Source organism: Gambusia affinis, linkage group LG11 (genome assembly GCF_019740435.1).
Source record: "Gambusia affinis linkage group LG11, SWU_Gaff_1.0, whole genome shotgun sequence".
NCBI classification, from domain to species: Eukaryota; Metazoa; Chordata; class Actinopteri; order Cyprinodontiformes; family Poeciliidae; genus Gambusia; species Gambusia affinis.
This window is the reverse complement of record NC_057878.1, coordinates 7,687,075-7,703,623: the sequence shown is the minus strand read 5'-3', so window position 1 is coordinate 7,703,623 and position 16,549 is coordinate 7,687,075. Positions and strand designations below refer to the sequence as shown.

General features: G+C 39.6%; 1 protein-coding gene across 10 annotated transcripts in view; it reads right to left on the bottom strand.

The window, feature by feature from the left end:
• LOC122840429 (mitogen-activated protein kinase kinase kinase kinase 4-like) overlaps positions 1-16,549 on the bottom strand; it is a 99,434-nt gene that overhangs the window by 33,975 nt on the left and 48,910 nt on the right. For 8 of the 10 annotated variants that reach the window (XM_044132851.1, XM_044132855.1, XM_044132849.1 and 5 more), the window contains exons 4-11: positions 8,877-9,002; positions 3,912-4,022; positions 3,617-3,707; positions 2,482-2,612; positions 2,245-2,299; positions 919-997; positions 636-811; positions 457-529 (exon numbers count right to left, since the gene is read on the bottom strand). In XM_044132851.1, coding sequence (XP_043988786.1) covers positions 457-529; positions 636-811; positions 919-997; positions 2,245-2,299; positions 2,482-2,612; positions 3,617-3,707; positions 3,912-4,022; positions 8,877-9,002 — 842 coding nt within the window. Of the gene's footprint in view, positions 1-456; positions 530-635; positions 812-918; positions 998-1,102; positions 1,218-1,511; positions 1,697-2,244; positions 2,300-2,481; positions 2,613-3,616; positions 3,708-3,911; positions 4,023-8,876; positions 9,003-16,549 lie in introns of those variants that run through there. The other 2 variants (XM_044132859.1, XM_044132858.1) reach the window with 2 other exon arrangements.

The following is a 16,549-nucleotide window of genomic DNA, read 5'->3' as shown; positions in this document are numbered from 1 at the left end:
GAAACTTTGCAGCTTTTTATTACGTTTGGCTGTTTTTATCAGATTGTTCATTTGCTGATTTTCCAGCTTCCAGTCAGTCTGGTTGGATTTCAGATTCTCTGGCAGATTTCAGCCCTCCTTGGAGCATATTAAACTTTAAGAAATTAAGTGTATTTTTATTTTGTGTTATTTGCTGGATGCAGTTGTTTGATTAAATCTTATGTTTTACCAAAAAAACATGGATACCTCTTGCGCTAAACAAGTCGGAGCAGTTATTCTTCATTTTCCCGTTGCTATTTTGTACTTCCCAAAAACGCGTTTTCTCTTAAGCTGATCTTGTTTACGTGATGTAAGCACACAAAGCGTGCATTTTTGCAGATTTTCTGTTCTTCAGCTCATAATTATTCAAGTACAAAAAGAGCATGAATTTACTATTTTTGACGTTCTGAATCCTACTAAATCTTTTAGCATGTTTACCTTGGCTCTCCTTCTTGCTCAGAAGCTTCTTCCTCCTCTTCTTCACTCCCACTGTATTCATACTCTGTCTCATCTATGAATTGAAAAAAAAAACCCCAAACAAACAAACAAACAAAACAAAAAAATAGTAAGGATCTAAAATTTTATCTCAAATCAGCTGCAAATGATACTTAACTAACCTTTCTCGCCCCTCTTCTTCTTGGTTCTGTCGATGTGATCCTTGAGCTGGATGCGGACCTGCCTCTCGTTGGGCTGGTCCCGGATGAAGGGGTGCTTCAGTAGCTGCTCAGTGGGGGGCCGCTGGGTGTAGTTCTTCACCAGGCAGCCCTCGATGAAGCTGAAGAACTTCTTGGACCTGTAACGCCGTTCAAACGTCAAAGTGTGGAATATTTCACTTCCACGTATTCGCAAGAGAGGTTCGGTTGCGTCGACCGGGGAGGAAGGCGGAAGAAGTTAGCCCACCATTTTTTGGACTTCAGTCGAGGAGGAGGGTTCCTGGGGATGAGGAAGAGGGCTCTCATCGGATGCATGTCGCACAGAGCTGCAGCGAAGGACACCAAAACACAGAGACGTTGTGAACAAAACCATGTGTTACGATTTTTTTTAAAAGACGGCGAAAGTGTTTACTTTGACGCCACTTGCTAACCGTTTATTTCGCACAATCTGACACCAGCCTGCATTAGAGCGACTGAACCTTCAGCTGCAGAAACATGCGGCTGCTTCTGTTTTAAAGGTAAACTGAAAGTATTTTCAGCAGTACATCAGAAACAGACGAGTAGAAACTCACCAAACGTATTTTAGCTGTACGTTTTTCTTTTAATAGAAATAAAATTCATACAATTTTTAATTAAATTAATTGTAGGGTCTGTAAAGAATTACTAAGAATCAAAACTAATCAAACCATAAACATTTTAAATTCAATAACCCTCTAAATTATTGAATAAATAAACAAATGAGCTCAACAACGAATATATTGTTTGTTTTTAATTTGTTAATTAGTTTACTTAACCATCCGCAAAGTGACACCACACCCAAGTATTTCAAGAACCGCTGATCATTCACAAAACCTTCTTTGAAGACGTGAGAGCTAATATTAGCATTAGCATCGTATTGATTTGCATTGTGGCGCTATTTTAGCTTTGAATAGGCTAACTTCTATTAGCACAACAAGAGCCTGCATCTCCTCAGATCGTGCTTTTAAACTAAAATTAATCCCAAACGGGATTAGAGAAGCAGATTTGTTTACAGATATAGCTTGTGCGGCAGATTTACGGCCGTACCAGAAACACGCAACAAAGGTTCCGACTGGAGGCTTTTTAAAATTATTATTATTTCTTAAAAAATAAATGAATAAATGCGATTATTTGCAAGAATACTTTTAAACACGTTAAGTCTTAACGCATATCTGAACTGGTCTCTCAAAAAAACAACAGCAGAAGTCACACTGACAGTCAGTCACACACAGGTATGTAATTTGTTGTGAGTTGTGTTGGTTTTGTTTGAGCAAGGTGATGTTCATGTACTGTTCATTTTGTGTACCAGTAAAATAAAAAAATATATATACCTATGTCTTGAATTTGGAAAAAAATCATATTTGATTTATCACTAAAGAAGGGATCGATGAATGTGCATATGAAACTGGTGGGTTCGGTACCTCAAACAAGGTTAAGAAACACTGCGTTAAGATCTATGTAGCTAATTAATCCAAATTAACGTGTTAAAGTGGCACACCTTAAAAAAAAAGAGGAAACCCTGAATAAATCCCTTGCAAAACGTAGATGTACTTACGGGGCGCTCCCTCCGCCATCTCTATGGCTGTGATGCCGCAGGACCAAAGGTCGCTCTGGAAGACAGGGTCAGAGTCAGTGAGGCGTTTCTACACATGCCCAGAAACCCACACGTTTTCTTTAGAATAATAAAAGGAGTGTAATAAATTCTGGATAATGTAATGTGTTGTAAATATAAATACTGCAGGTGTTTTGCTGCATAGGACCGTTGTCTTCCAGCTCTTCTGCTTGTCTTTACCCTGTAGTCGTAGGTGGCGTCGGGGTTTTCGTCGCAGGCGATGACCTCCGGAGCCATCCAATAGGGCGTCCCGATGAAGGTGTTCCTTCGGCCCACCGTCCGGTCCAGCTGAGCGCTCACACCAAAATCCACTGTGGAGAAAAAAACAAAACGCAGATACAGTTGTAATCCATCATACTCCAGCTGAATGCTTTATCCTTCACACTGTGTGCTGACCTTAGATACATTTATAAAAGTGCCATCATGGACGGCAATTTTTTGTTTTTCTTTTTCTTTGGTGAGCTTCGACAGAGAAATGCTGTTTTTTCTGAAAATCGACTTCGGGAACAATGCCAGAACAATGTTTTCTATTGACAATTCAGACTTATTTCACTTTCTGAGAACAGGTGGAAAAAAAATCCTCCATGATCACTTAATATTTTAATTATCACATTTTATTTTTACTTTATTTTATTAAAAAATATGAATTAACAAGTTTATCCTCTCAGTTTCGCTCAAAATGTCTCGGTGCTGAACTGTGAAAATAAAATAATTCAGTTTTAATGTGCGAACTGCACATGAAATTAGATTTTATTACAGTTTTACTCAACACACAGGTGGAGTTTTATCTCTGGAGTTTGATTCTTCATGACTTATATTTACAAAATCTTCCAATCCCGTTTGAAAGTAGGCCAAAATGTGGAAAAGATCAGAGAAATGACGGTTTTTACGCACAATAATTATTTTGAGGTTTGCTTTTCACCTCGTCTTGGTTTTGCTAAAGTCCTCGTTTACTTTTGCTCTGTCACAGAATCTCCATGGTGCCATTTCAAGGTAAATCCTAGAGTGTTTCATCGCGGCTGCAGTGGAAACACGTGGCCTCCACTTTGTGTCACAGGACAGCAATCAGAGAGTTCACAGAGAGTACCTCTGGTCATAAACTGTAACGTTATAGAAAACAATTAGAGAAATAAAGATAAGATGCACTGCTGGAAGATTTCCAACAATGTTTAAATAGCAGAGTAGGATTTTTTAAATTTTGTTTTAATGAAATAATTTGCGCAAGTCTAACAAAGTCTAACAAAACCAATGAGGCAAAAACTGTCATTTAGTGCCTGATAAGTTGCGGTGCAGCATGAAGGCTAAAGCTTTTTACCCAGTTTGACTTCAGCGTTTTCAGTCAGCAGCACGTTTTGTCCCTTGATGTCGCGGTGGATCACATGATGAGCGTGTAAGTGAGCTAATCCCTGCACAAACACAGAATTTAAATGACAAAACATGAGCGTATATCAAAGAACATTTTCCACTGCGTACTCAGTATTTGTTCAAATGCAAATCTAGTTAAAAATCAAAAGGAGATGTATTTTTCGTTGTTTTTGTAATATACAAATGATGATGTGGAAAGCCTTTGCCAGTTGGAGAACAATGCAGTGAAAGTGCTGGTAACACACCCTGAGGATCTCTCTGGAGATGTAGGCGATCCAGTCCTCCTTCAGTGAGTTTCCTTTGGTGTTTTTCACCAGATCGGTGATTGAGCCGGCGCCACAGAACTCCATGACAAGCTGAAGGGCAGAACGTGCAGATAACAAGTTAGAGATAATCCCTCATTATCTGACACTTCTCAAATGGCCTAATGTCATGTAGATTTTTTTTCCCCCCAAAACCTTTACAAACATGTCAAGAAATAAGATAAAACCACCAAACTTATTTGCCTTTCACTAAACAAATAATTTAGCCTAGTTCAGCTGAAAAACAACACAAATCTATAAATAAGGACACTCCTTTCTCCACCTTTGGTCACATAAAAGTTTTGCATTTGAAGAGAAACCAGCGGGTTTTAAAGAGTAAGCAAACTGATTGTTGTGGGTGCTATCTGTAGCTGAGGTGCACCAAATGAGATTACTGTTTAAATTGTGTCGACCGTACAAACCGCTAATAGATGCTAGCTAAAAACGTGAACTCCTTAATCATTTTTACAGTTAGGTGCTAGCCATGCTAACAATACAAACCGCTAATAGAAGATGTTCAAGTTAGCTAAAACGTGAACTCCTTAATCATTTTTACAGTTAGGTGCTAGCCATGCTAACAATACAAACCGCTAATAGAAGATGTTCAAGTTAGCTAAAACGTGAACTCCTTAATCATTTTTACAGTTAGGTCCTAGCCATGCTAACAATACAAACCGCTAATAGAAGATGTTCAAGTTAGCTAAAACGTGAACTCCTTAATCATTTTTACAGTTAGGTGCTAGCCATGCTAACAATACAAACCGCTAATAGAAGATGCTAAAGTTAGCTAAAAGGTGAACTCCTTAATCATTTTTACAGTTAGGTGATAGCCATGCTAACAATACAAACCGCTAATAGAAGATGCTAAAGTTAGCTAAAACATGAACTCCTTAATCATTTTTACAGTTAGGTGCTAGCCATGCTAACCGTACAAACCGCTAATAGAAGATGCTAAAGTTAGCTAAAACATGAACTCCTTAATCATTTTTACAGTTAGGTGCTAGCCATGCTAACCGTACAAACCGCTAATAGAAGATGCTAAAGTTAGCTAAAACATGAACTCCTTAATCACTTTTACAGTTAGGTGCTAGCCATGCTAACCATACAAACCGCTAATAGAAGATTCTAAAGTTAGCTAAAAACGTGAACTCCATCATTTGTACAGTTACGTGCTAGCCATGCTAACCGTACAAACTGCTAATAGAAGATGCTAAAGTTAGCTAAAACGTGAACTCCTTAATCATTTTTACAGTTAGGTGCTAGCCATGCTAACTGTACAAACCGCTAATAGAAGATGGTAAAGTTAGCTAAAAATGTGTACTTCATCATTTGTACAGTTAGGTGCTAGCCATGCTAACTGCTAATAGAAGATGCTAAAGTTAGCTAAAAACATAAACTTTAGGATGATGTTGCCTCTGCTCCTAATTGGCAAAAGTTGGCAAAAATCTGAATCTGAAGGCCAAAGTTAGCAAAATTCAGACTGCAGCACTTGTACTAATAAGAAAGATAGCATAAAGGAAGGAGAAACAAATGTGCCATTATGTCACCCTGTAGAGCAGGGGTTGGGAACTCCAGGCCTCGAGAGCCGGTCTCCTGCAACTTTTAGATGTATCTCAGCTTCAACACACCTGAATCCAGCAGCTGAATGACCTCCTCAATGCATTCAGGTTCTCCAGAGTCCTGCTAATGACCTCATTATTTGACTCAGGTGTGTTGAAGCTGAGATACATCTAAAAGTCGCAGGAGACCGGCTCTCGAGGCCTGGAGTTCCCTACCCCTGCTGTAGAGTCTTAGTCCAGTATATTTTATAGAGATTCCACAAAATGCCATGTTCATGTTTTGTTAGTATCTACAACGTTCCTAGAATCTGTGGACAGCCTGACACAGTCGTCTCAAACTGCTTTCGTCAAGGGCTGCTGTCCTGCAACGTTTAGATGTCTCTCTGCTTCAGCACACCTGGCTCCAATACCAGCTCATTAGCAGAGCTCTGTAGAGCTTGACTGGATGCTAGTGAGGCAGTTTAGTCATTTAATTCAAGTGTGTAGGACGAGATCAGGCACATCTCCTCCAGTACTGGAGTTTGAGACCACTGGTCTAACACTATAAAGATCAAACACTTTAAGTTTATTCTGTTCTTCTGATTCAGTCAGTCAAAGAGTCCTTTTAATATTCTTTCAAGATAGAGTTGATTTTTTTTTTTTGTAGCAGAGGAATAAAGCATGAAACACACAAATTAATAAAGCACAGTCAAACCTTCAGTTTTGATTCCATCTTGAGGTTTTACCCTCTCAGAACTGTGGTCACCTACAGATAGTAACCCTTCTTATCTGGAGCACTCCGTCATGAATCCTAGCAGAGTTCTCTTTTAATTGCCTCCTTTGTAAAATCTGGAGGTCAGTGTGTTCGACATTATGTAAACACAGCAGCTCATTTTCCGGGTCGTTTACTGGAGATGTTTGTCCTGGTGAGAGTTGCTGCTTCATAAATTTTTTTGTCCTGTTGACAGGGATGCTGCCTTACACCCCTCAACACTGGCGATACTTTCACATGCTTTGAGATTCACTTCACTCCTTGCTTTGTTTTTATCCTGCAACCTTCACACAATCACATTTCCAGCCGTGAGAGAACAAGCACAGTAAAAATGATATATTTCTGTTGAACATTTGCGTTTGCAATCAGCTCATGCGTTTTTACGGATGACAAATCAGGAACTCGTGTCACTTGGATCTTTAAATATGCTTGAAATACTTTAATTTGTTTTGCACTGTTTCAGTTACTTCTTCTTCATTTTATCCCTTACATTTTTGCAGATAGACCCAAAGTCATGTGTGAAGCCTGCGGTGCTTTCTGCATCTATGCGTGTCGACCTGATGATGCACATGTTGCCTTACGAGCACGCTAAGTGCTTCCACTCAGAAGAGGAAGCTACATCTTCAGAGATGGTCATTTAAGAACGTAATCATCATAAAAACTCGTGCCTTTGTGCCTCCTGTGCAGACACAGTGGACAGCATGATGATGTACGAGTGGAAACCGTTAAAACAGCTGTGAAAGCAAACACATGGCTGTGCTGTGGGGTAACTGAGATATTTCCTTCCACTGGTCATAAAACAAGCAGTTCTGCTAATCGGTTTCCCTCATTAGCATTCACACACGAGGGACACTGATTGATCTTAAATTCAGAAACGATCAGCAATATCAACCCAACGTCAGACCTAGCTATTTAACTGCTGTCGCTGTTTGCTAACATATCAAAAAAGACAACATGTGATTCTGAGTATGAATAAAAAGTGAAGGAGAATTTGCAGAGTATTAAGTTCTGTCTCGTCTTTTATTGTTTTGTTTTTTTAAAAAGTGCTCCCACTCTGAATAGAGCCTGTGCATAGGGATGGAGAGTGTGATTTATGACATTATGACACGGTGGCATTTTTTCTCTGTTTTCATAATGGTGTATTACGGTTCCCAATCGGTCAGATAATTATTAGCCAAATTAGTAGTATGACATCACCAGTAACAAGTCTGCCGAAAACATGAACGGCTAAGTTGGGTCGACGTTGTAAAATATGAAGAATCTGTCTTGATTTGAAAAACGTTTCATGGTTGTGCTCCCTCTCTGCTACAACAGTTTAATTTAAATTATATTAAAAACCCTTTAAAAAAAATAGCAAATCTGTTTTTTGGGATTATTACTGTCATATAAGCTGAGCTAACATGATTCGGTTGTTGTCTGGTTTAACTGCTGAGCTCATTGAAACTAGACATGAACGGGCGTGCTGTGGTGGCGTAGGGGATAGCGTGACCCACATTTGGAGGCCTTCAGTCCTCGACGCGGTGGTCGCGGGTTCGATTCCCGGACCCGGCCGACATTTGCCGCATATCTTCCCCTCTTTCCTTCCCCCTTTCCTGTCAGTCTACTTTCAAATAAGGGACACTAGAGCCCACAAAAGACCCACTGGAGGGGAAAAACAAAACAAAACAAAAAAACTAGCCATGAATGCAACCCTTTTTCCAGACAGGGGATTTCATCATTTCATTATTAAAGGCTCCACCAAACTGCTCAAGCAACACTATTCAACTATTAAACCACTGCTCATTTATTTCTCATTATTGTGAGAGTAATCTATCACTAGAGTTCACATGAGAAAACCACTCTACATTACGACTAATAAAACACAGCAGAAGTGAATAAAAACAGCTGAAAATATCCCAGATGAACATTTTGATGCTCATTATTCTTCTTCTGCTGCTCCAGAGAGCTTAGAAACTGTGCCACAGTAAGTATTTCAGTTCCTTTATTCAAGCAGTTCTTCTCATAACAGCCTATTGTTTTACTGCAGTTATTCATTACACCAGCTTCCCGTCTAATAAAGCATGCTGCTTTGTGTTAAAATGCAACTTCCTGAAAGATGCATGGGAACACGTTTTTAGGTAGCTCAGATGATGTTGACTCACACCCTGCGAATAAATGACCCAGTAATGTTGTCATTGCTCATAAACTAAGAAAGAGGAAGAGTGATCTGACAGCAGGGTGGTGCCATTTATTCACCTGATTATGCAGCCTGAATGTACTGAACACCTGATCCGGAACCAGATTAACCAGAAACCACCGCCTGTATTTGCCAACTCACGTTGACTCCACTAGTTCCTACTTGTGGGGCCTGATAAAAATGTTGGTGTTTACGATAAACGTGGGCTAACATGCATGATTTCATTTTTACAGAGAATCTTCTCTCTGTTTTTTCTCCTTTTTTTGCTCATCAGCGCAGACAGAGCGTCTGCACAGCACAGCATGAGATTTAATAATTTTATTACGACAACATTTGTGGATTATGTATGTACCATAATCATATATAATCACACATAGTGATATATATGCTTATTTTTAGTATTACTAAAGAGGTCAACTCACCCAGAGTTGGTCATCGTGGCCCGGTGGACTTTTCTTGATGAAAGCTCCGTAGTATGTGGCTATATTTCTGTGGTGTGAATACTTCTTCAGCATGTTGATTTCCAGCTTAATTTCCTCCTCTTCATCCTATGGAAGAACAACAGATGCAGTCAGGTCACTTTGAAAGTACATTACTATAATTCCCTGTATCACGGGTCAATCTCATAAGTTATTTCCATTCTTGTGGTTAAAGTAACAAAAATATTCCAAGAAAACCTAAAAAAAAAAATAAAAACCCAAAAAACTTCTGAAACTTGAAGCAATAAAAACTGAACTGGGTGACATTTTTAACATAATTTTGTCATTTGTCTTGTCTTTTGTCTGCAAATCTACTTTAATATTGTCTTGAAATTTGTCCTTTTTCAATTTTGTGGGAACGGAAAGGCATGAAACACTCCTTTTTACTCCATCTCAGCTGGTTTTGTATCTTTACAATAAGTTCAAGATAAAGAAATGTGCTCCTTTACTGAAGCACACAAAGCCCGAATTTGAGAAAAAATACGTTTTTTTCTATCAAATTCAGGCTTATTTCTCATTGATTAGTGAGAAACCGTCATTTATATAGAAAAAGGTCTTCCTTCTCTTTACTGAAAACTTGGAAATAAAAAAAAACGTTAATTTTTTTTCCCATAGCTTGTTTTCCAGTGTGTTTATGGAAAACTGGTCCGTGCAGGGAACCAAACCATGTCCCGCCATTCCAAACAAACAGCTGAAACTCATAACAGACCCAAACAGAACCATCGTCTCTCCGGGTTTTACACACAGCATAATGAGATCAGGTGGTTATTTCTCCATCGCTCCCTCGTCACCGAATCCCGGCGACAGTTTTCAGTGCTTCCCTGCGGCCGAGTTTGATCAGCCGAACTGACAAACAAGACCTGACATTTTTACCGTGGCAACCGCCAGTTCGATCTTCAGGGAGCGCCAGAAACATCAGTGCGTCCACCGGTACGCGCTTCAACATCCAAAAGCTCAGAGGAGTTGGAAAAAGGGAAAACATTCGGGTTTTCACACCATGGCTTGGGACTTTTTGACATTTATCACGGCTGTCGCTTCTTCTCTGTTGAGCTTGCAGATCATTCAATACAAAACAACCTTTCCCTAAACAAACGACAGTGTAGTCAGCTCTGGACAGAGCTCATTTCAGAAGCTAGAATAAACACCTGAAAACTAATACTAAATTTAGAGGGTCCTTATTTTACATTTTGGCTTAACGTTGTGAATCAATATCAAAATAATATGTTAGTAACACATTAAAAGATGCACAAAAAAACAAACAAACAAGTAATTCAACTCATTTTTAAATAAGAAAATAAACATTTTATGGCCGGAATGTTGTATTTTTCACACCAATTGGTCTTTTTTTTATACCTTTATACTCTGGTAAACGATTAATCAACTACTAAATTATTTGACGATTATTTCAAAGATCGATTAATCGTTTCAGCCCCAGGATGTTGTATTTTAGCAAAATGATTTTAAATGGATGCAGTTAGATCATGTCATATATTGTAGTTTCAAACTGTAGGTCTAAACACTCACACTGGTATTTTTAATAATTACTATAATAATTCATAAGGTCATTTATTTCTGCAGTTTAATTTTCTGTTCATTAAAATGCCCTACATGTAAATTCTGTACACCAATAATATCTTTGTAAATATAAACAATTTAAAATGGTAGATCTCAATTAGAGTGATTAAGGGAATGAGACAGTCAGGAAAATGAGAGTAATTTGTTCTCGGCATCATCGCTGCAGTGGTTTCTACTCAAGCTTTCAAAGCCACCAGAATCCCGTTCTTGCCGGTGTGTATTAATTACCCAGTCTTTGGACTCTCTGTGTAGTTTGTGCAAAGATGCAGGAAGAAACCCAAGAAGAAGAAGAAGCACAAGCAGAGCTCTGTGTTAAATTAAGTAACACCAACACATGCTTTGAGGTGGTTAATTGCAGAAACAAAGACTCCGTATCATCCAATGTGACTGAAAACTATTGCATAAGGTTGTTAACAACAACAAACTGTGGAGTCAAAACAACAACAACAACAAAAATGTCATGTGGCTGCTGAGTTGCATTGGAGTAGTTTCTACCCGAGGGGGGTTAGGCCAGCCACTGCATGCAAGTAAAGTTGTCTCATTTCTACTGCAGGTTGCCATCTGCCTGTTAGGATGTGTGACGTTTTCTTTCCTTCGCAGGATTTTTTTTATTGAAAAAAGCTGCGATGCCATTCCAGAACAAGGCCTACAGGCTAAAGGGCAATGCTGCCAAACTCCAGCATTTAAAAATAAGAGAGTTTTCATATCTCTAAAATAAAGAACATCCAGCAGACCTCATGCCAAGTCATCTGAAAGCTGTTTTTTTTATATCCTGGCTGTCATTTGCAGAGCATTACTGCTTAAGTCTTCTTGTTTTATCAAACCACTCCCTACTTTTATAAATCTTAAGCTGCTAATATGTTAAGCTGATCTAAAAATGCCGTATTTGCCAGCTCAGTTTTGCAGCTAAAAATGAATCTAAGTTTACAGTTAGATTCATTTGAAAGCTGTTTAGTTCAACCACCTAAACAGCTTTCAGTGGATTTATTCTATAAATATTCTTTTCTTATTAAGCTGCTGGTTGTGATAAGCAGACATTACAACATATAAGCTTTTTGTTGTTGTTGCTTTAACAGTCTGGAGAGAGTCAGATTTGATTCTCATAAAGATGACAGAGTCAGTCAGTCAATCCCTGGAGTCGCTGTCAGGCAGCTGGTCAGCTGGTTTCTGCAGCCAGATATTTCAGCAGGCGGGTTGCCAACCCATCAGTCAGGGATCCAGCGGGATGGACCTCCAGCCAGCTAGTTCATCTGTTAATCCACTCATCAGCAGCAGACCACCAGGAGTTATCCACCCGGCCACCATCAGTCAACTGACTCATCAGATATGGGCAGATAAAAACAAAGGAATAAAAAAAAACTGTCGTAGAAGCAAAAGACATATATACAGCAAACAGACGTGGTTCATGGAGAATCCCAACGCCCTCAGAAAAATTACAGCTGCTGCGGCCGCAGCAATGGAGAATGATAAAAAAAAATAATTAAAAACACAAGCTGTGGGCCGTGAATACGGTCTCATACAACAGCCAAAAGACAGGGAATAATAAACATCAACCAGTGATAATTCAGAGGTTTCACTCAGTTCTCCTCTTAAAACATGATGGTGACAATTGCATTTCACATAGGAACGAAAGATGAAACATGATTGACGTTTTACCCCAAACATGGTGAAAAAAAAAATAAAATTATTACCACAGTCATAATAGACAGTGGAGTTAGCAGCCAGTCCACAAGTGTTGTTTGTGAGCATAAGGTTTCTCAGGTAAGAAAAAGTGCTGTTTCAGCATGTTTTATTATTTTTAGAGTCCTTTTGTTAGAGTCCACTCATCGTCTCATTAAACTAAACAAGTAACCATCCTGTTCAAGCATACCCACCAGGATATTCACGTAGACTAACTAACTTCAGCCGTGACTGATTTTTTTCCTTCACTGTCTGAGGTAAATAACTAACAAACTGTACATCAGTGTAACATTAGCTTGTCAATGTTACACTGTTACACATCAGAAGACTCTGGAACTGGTGGATGGTGCTGTTTGTTTTCGTTCACCTTGTGGACCCTTGACCCACTCTCTTACACCTCTATGTCAGAACTTAGTTGCTCTCTCTCATACGCCCCTTCTGCGTCTCTTCCTCATCAGCTTATTTGGAGCCTGCACCTTTATTTTGGGCTTTCGTCTCTGTCCTTCTTGTCCTTGCGGCATCACTTTCCATTATTGCCTCCCATAATGACTTTAGTGCCACAGTCATCTACTGAATCATTACAACGTATGTGCTTCCCTTTTCTCCTTCGTCATCCTCTTCCCCTTACTTTCCTTCAAGTGCAGTCATTCGTTCAAAACGAAGCGCCCTGAAGCCACTCATTATCATTCCAGGGTATGACAGATGCGGGGAGACTCGGTGGCGGCCATATTGTTGCTATAGTATTACAGCATCCAATGGACCACAAAGTGGAAATGTGATGGAGAAATCAAGGTTTTGGCCTCAAGGGACCAACAGTGTCTAACAAACACCGAGTCGTCCTGAAGGAGTCGGCCAGTCTTTCTAAATCCCCGTCCCTCTTCTTCATTTCTAAAAAATAAAAAAATGGACATTATCTGAAGATCCCTCCTTGTTTCTCAGCAACGCAAGGAATCGATAGCAGGAGGTTTGATCTGAACACGACGCACGCAGGTAATTATTTATTTTAGCAGAAAGTGCCTGGATACATGTAGATTTACAAACCTTAGATATTTTCCATATGTCTGAAAACCGGGAGACGAAAATAAAATGTGTGATTAGCCATATCTTTGACCACATCATGACGTTTTACTTGCCGAAGAACTGGCCTACTCACGTTTCGATCAGTCAAATTCCTTATTATTCCATTTGCAAGTGTTTCATTTGCCAAATTTCTACACCATTAGGTCGAAATGGTCCATAATCCTAAATTTCTGAATTAGTTTGAGCTAAAATACTGAAAGAAACGTTGTGAATACAAAACACAAAGTACAGACCACATGAAGCTGCTGAGTCGATAAGTGAAATATGGCATTAGCTAACCCTAATTCAAAGTAAGAATTACTTACTTTGAGTATGTGTCCTTTTATGTCTATCTAAACCTGATAAGTACGATGTGTTTAGGACTTATAAAATCACAATTAAGACCAGACACGTAGATTTCTTTTTTTTTTTTTACATAAGTAACGTCATTCCTTTCAGGATTTGTACATGCTGATATACACTCCAATGTGGAGGGAGCGATAAAAGTTCCTACCTACTGTCTATTTGTATCCCCAAATGCTTAAACCACTTCAAGCATTCAGCATGGTGAGGTAAATCTTCATTAGTGCAGACAAAGCGTCTGCATTCGGCGGGATGAGATCAAATCTAATTATTTATGTCTGACTCGCTAATCATTGAGAACAACTGAATTGAACAAGTATTTCCTAACACAAATACCAATTTGATGCATTTAGGAATCTAGATGTGGTGATGAAGAGCAAACTGAGCGTCGCTTACCGTCATTTTTACCCCCAAACATCTCTTGGTCTAAAACAGCCCAAGGCACGACGTCATACAGTGATAGTCAGTTGTATGGATGAGAATGCCTGCTTGATGTCTGAGGTCAGAGGTCAGAGGTGTATGTGTAGACTGGCTGGTGATCATAGAAAAGCAACAGAAGCTCAGACAACCAGCTGTTACAACAAAGGTATGTGGAATACCATCTTTTAACGTTCAGACCTATGCGCTACAGCAGCAGAGGACTGCACCAAGTGCCACTACATTTCACACTTCAGGCTCATCAAAACTGGACAATATCAGGTTGCAAAAATGTTCCCTGGTCTGACGAGTCGTGATTTCAGCTGCAATATTCAAAATTAGCAATATAATCAACTTCACTGACTGTTTTCTACCCGTCTCTCTTGGATAGCTGGCGAGCTATCTTTGGAAACAGGCTTCCTCAAACATTGTTTTTTGTTTCACCCTTCTTCAGCAAGTGGTGGGAAGGGGTGGGAGGTGACAAGAGTGCCTAGTTCATCCTACGAGCAACATACGGTACTCCCAGAGAGGCAAAAAGGTAAGGCAGAAACAAATGTGAAGAAAAGCAGACAAAACCCCCAGAAGAGCTGAGAGAAATTTCTCCTTTCTCACTGATCAAAGTCTTTCCTGGTCAATTACATCTAGCCACCAGCTGCAGCTCGAGACACAGCATACAGATGCTGCAGTCACATCTGTCTCCTGTCCTCCCGTGTTATTTCTATCACGCTTTCTCTCTAGTGAGCCCAACAAAGATGGCGGCTCGTAACAGAAATAACAAGCGGGGTTTAGAGTAAAAAGAGCAGAAAAGTAAGAATAAGATAAACTGTAGTAATAATAAATTTAAAAAAAATCTGAATGAATGGCCTTGGCAGGGTGGAAGATAGTACAGAGACGTAAGCAGAAGACCTGAGGAAATAAAAATCCGGCAGCAGCAGCAGCAGCAGCAGCAGCCCGTCCTTCTATCCCAGTGCACTTCAGATGAACCTTATTAGTGGAGTAAAGCAGAGGGGAAACTCGCCGATTTCTTCTCCTTATCTCAGCTCTCAGACTCTTTCTTACCATGATTTCTCTCACTCTGTTCCCTCCCTTCAATTTTGTCCTCTTACAACCCCTCAGCGCTCACCAACTGGGAAAACATCCAATTAGACAAACTCCTGCTATGGAGGAGCAATCACTTCAAAACCAAATAAATATTCAGAACATGTATGTGACGGGCTGGGTGGTTTTGAGGCACTACTGAGTTAGTAGTGTGCCTGAGTAAACAGACGACCAAAGCGGGCCACTGAATTATCCTGGCGCATGTGCTGCAAACATGAGTTCGCACCTGAAGCCGCTGCAGCCCATCCATCTGAAACAGAAGCTGCTGAAGCTGTTCCACCGCAAGCCGTGACTCACAACATTCCAGTTGTGTACAACATTGTCGTAAGGGGAAAATGTAGGTGTGAACTAACGTGTAGTGTGAACTATTGCATCAGGTAGTCGGATGTGCCCATCTTCTCTATTTAAATCTAATGATTACTGAAGGGCAATATGGTAAACAGACTTCATAATCTGCACTCTTTTGGTTGAATGCAGTATTTATTTACACTTTGGTGTTTTTATTCAAGTACATTTTTGTTAATGGAGACTGAGAATCCATTTTGTTTTTGTTTTTGGTTGTTTTGTTTATCAGTTGCAGTCTATCTTTGGCAGGGAACCGCATGCATTATTACGTCATTTCCATTAAATCAGTGTACAAAGGTCTTCAAACAATACTATCGTCTATCGCAATGGTTTTTTGAGACAATCAATTGTCCAGCAAAATTTGCTATCGTGACAGGCCTACCTACAAACCTGACCAAGTTGCAGCAATTGTCTGAAGGAACCGTCCAAAATGACAGTAAGCTATTGAGAGAAGCTGGTGGAGTCCCAAAGCCTAAGAAGGCTTCCTACCAATTATGGTAGAAACGTAAACTTCTCTTACTTTTAAAAAAAGTAATAGAAATGAAAAGAAATGTAACTTTTTTTTTTGTTAGTCTGACATTTAACAAGGAGGAATAACTTTGTCCTTTCTCATATAGAAAGCTAGTCTAACATGCGTTACACAGTGAGAAAGAAGGTTAGGTGTGTTTTTATAAAGTAAACCTTGTGAAGACCAGAACATTCATATTTTACAACCCCACAACTTACACAGTCTGTTTACCACGACTGCAAATGTTTTATAAAACATAAACCATGGGAATCTCATTCTAGTCTCTCCTCTTTTGGCTGGTCATCTTTCGTCCAGCCCTGCTTCCTTCTGCTAAACGATATGAAGAACAGGAAGCCGTATGTGGGTCAGACCACTTATGTATAACATACACAGGGAGTTGAAGGTGGACACCTGTGTGTGCAGAAGAAATAAGTCATGGGATTTTGTGTATCCTTGACATCTGAACATTCCTCTCTTTACGTCCATAGAAATGTGGAACAGAAGTGCTTGGTGTCTCCGCAGAAGTGCCGATTCCAATCCGTCCCAGTGCCACCAACTTCCTCCGTCCAGC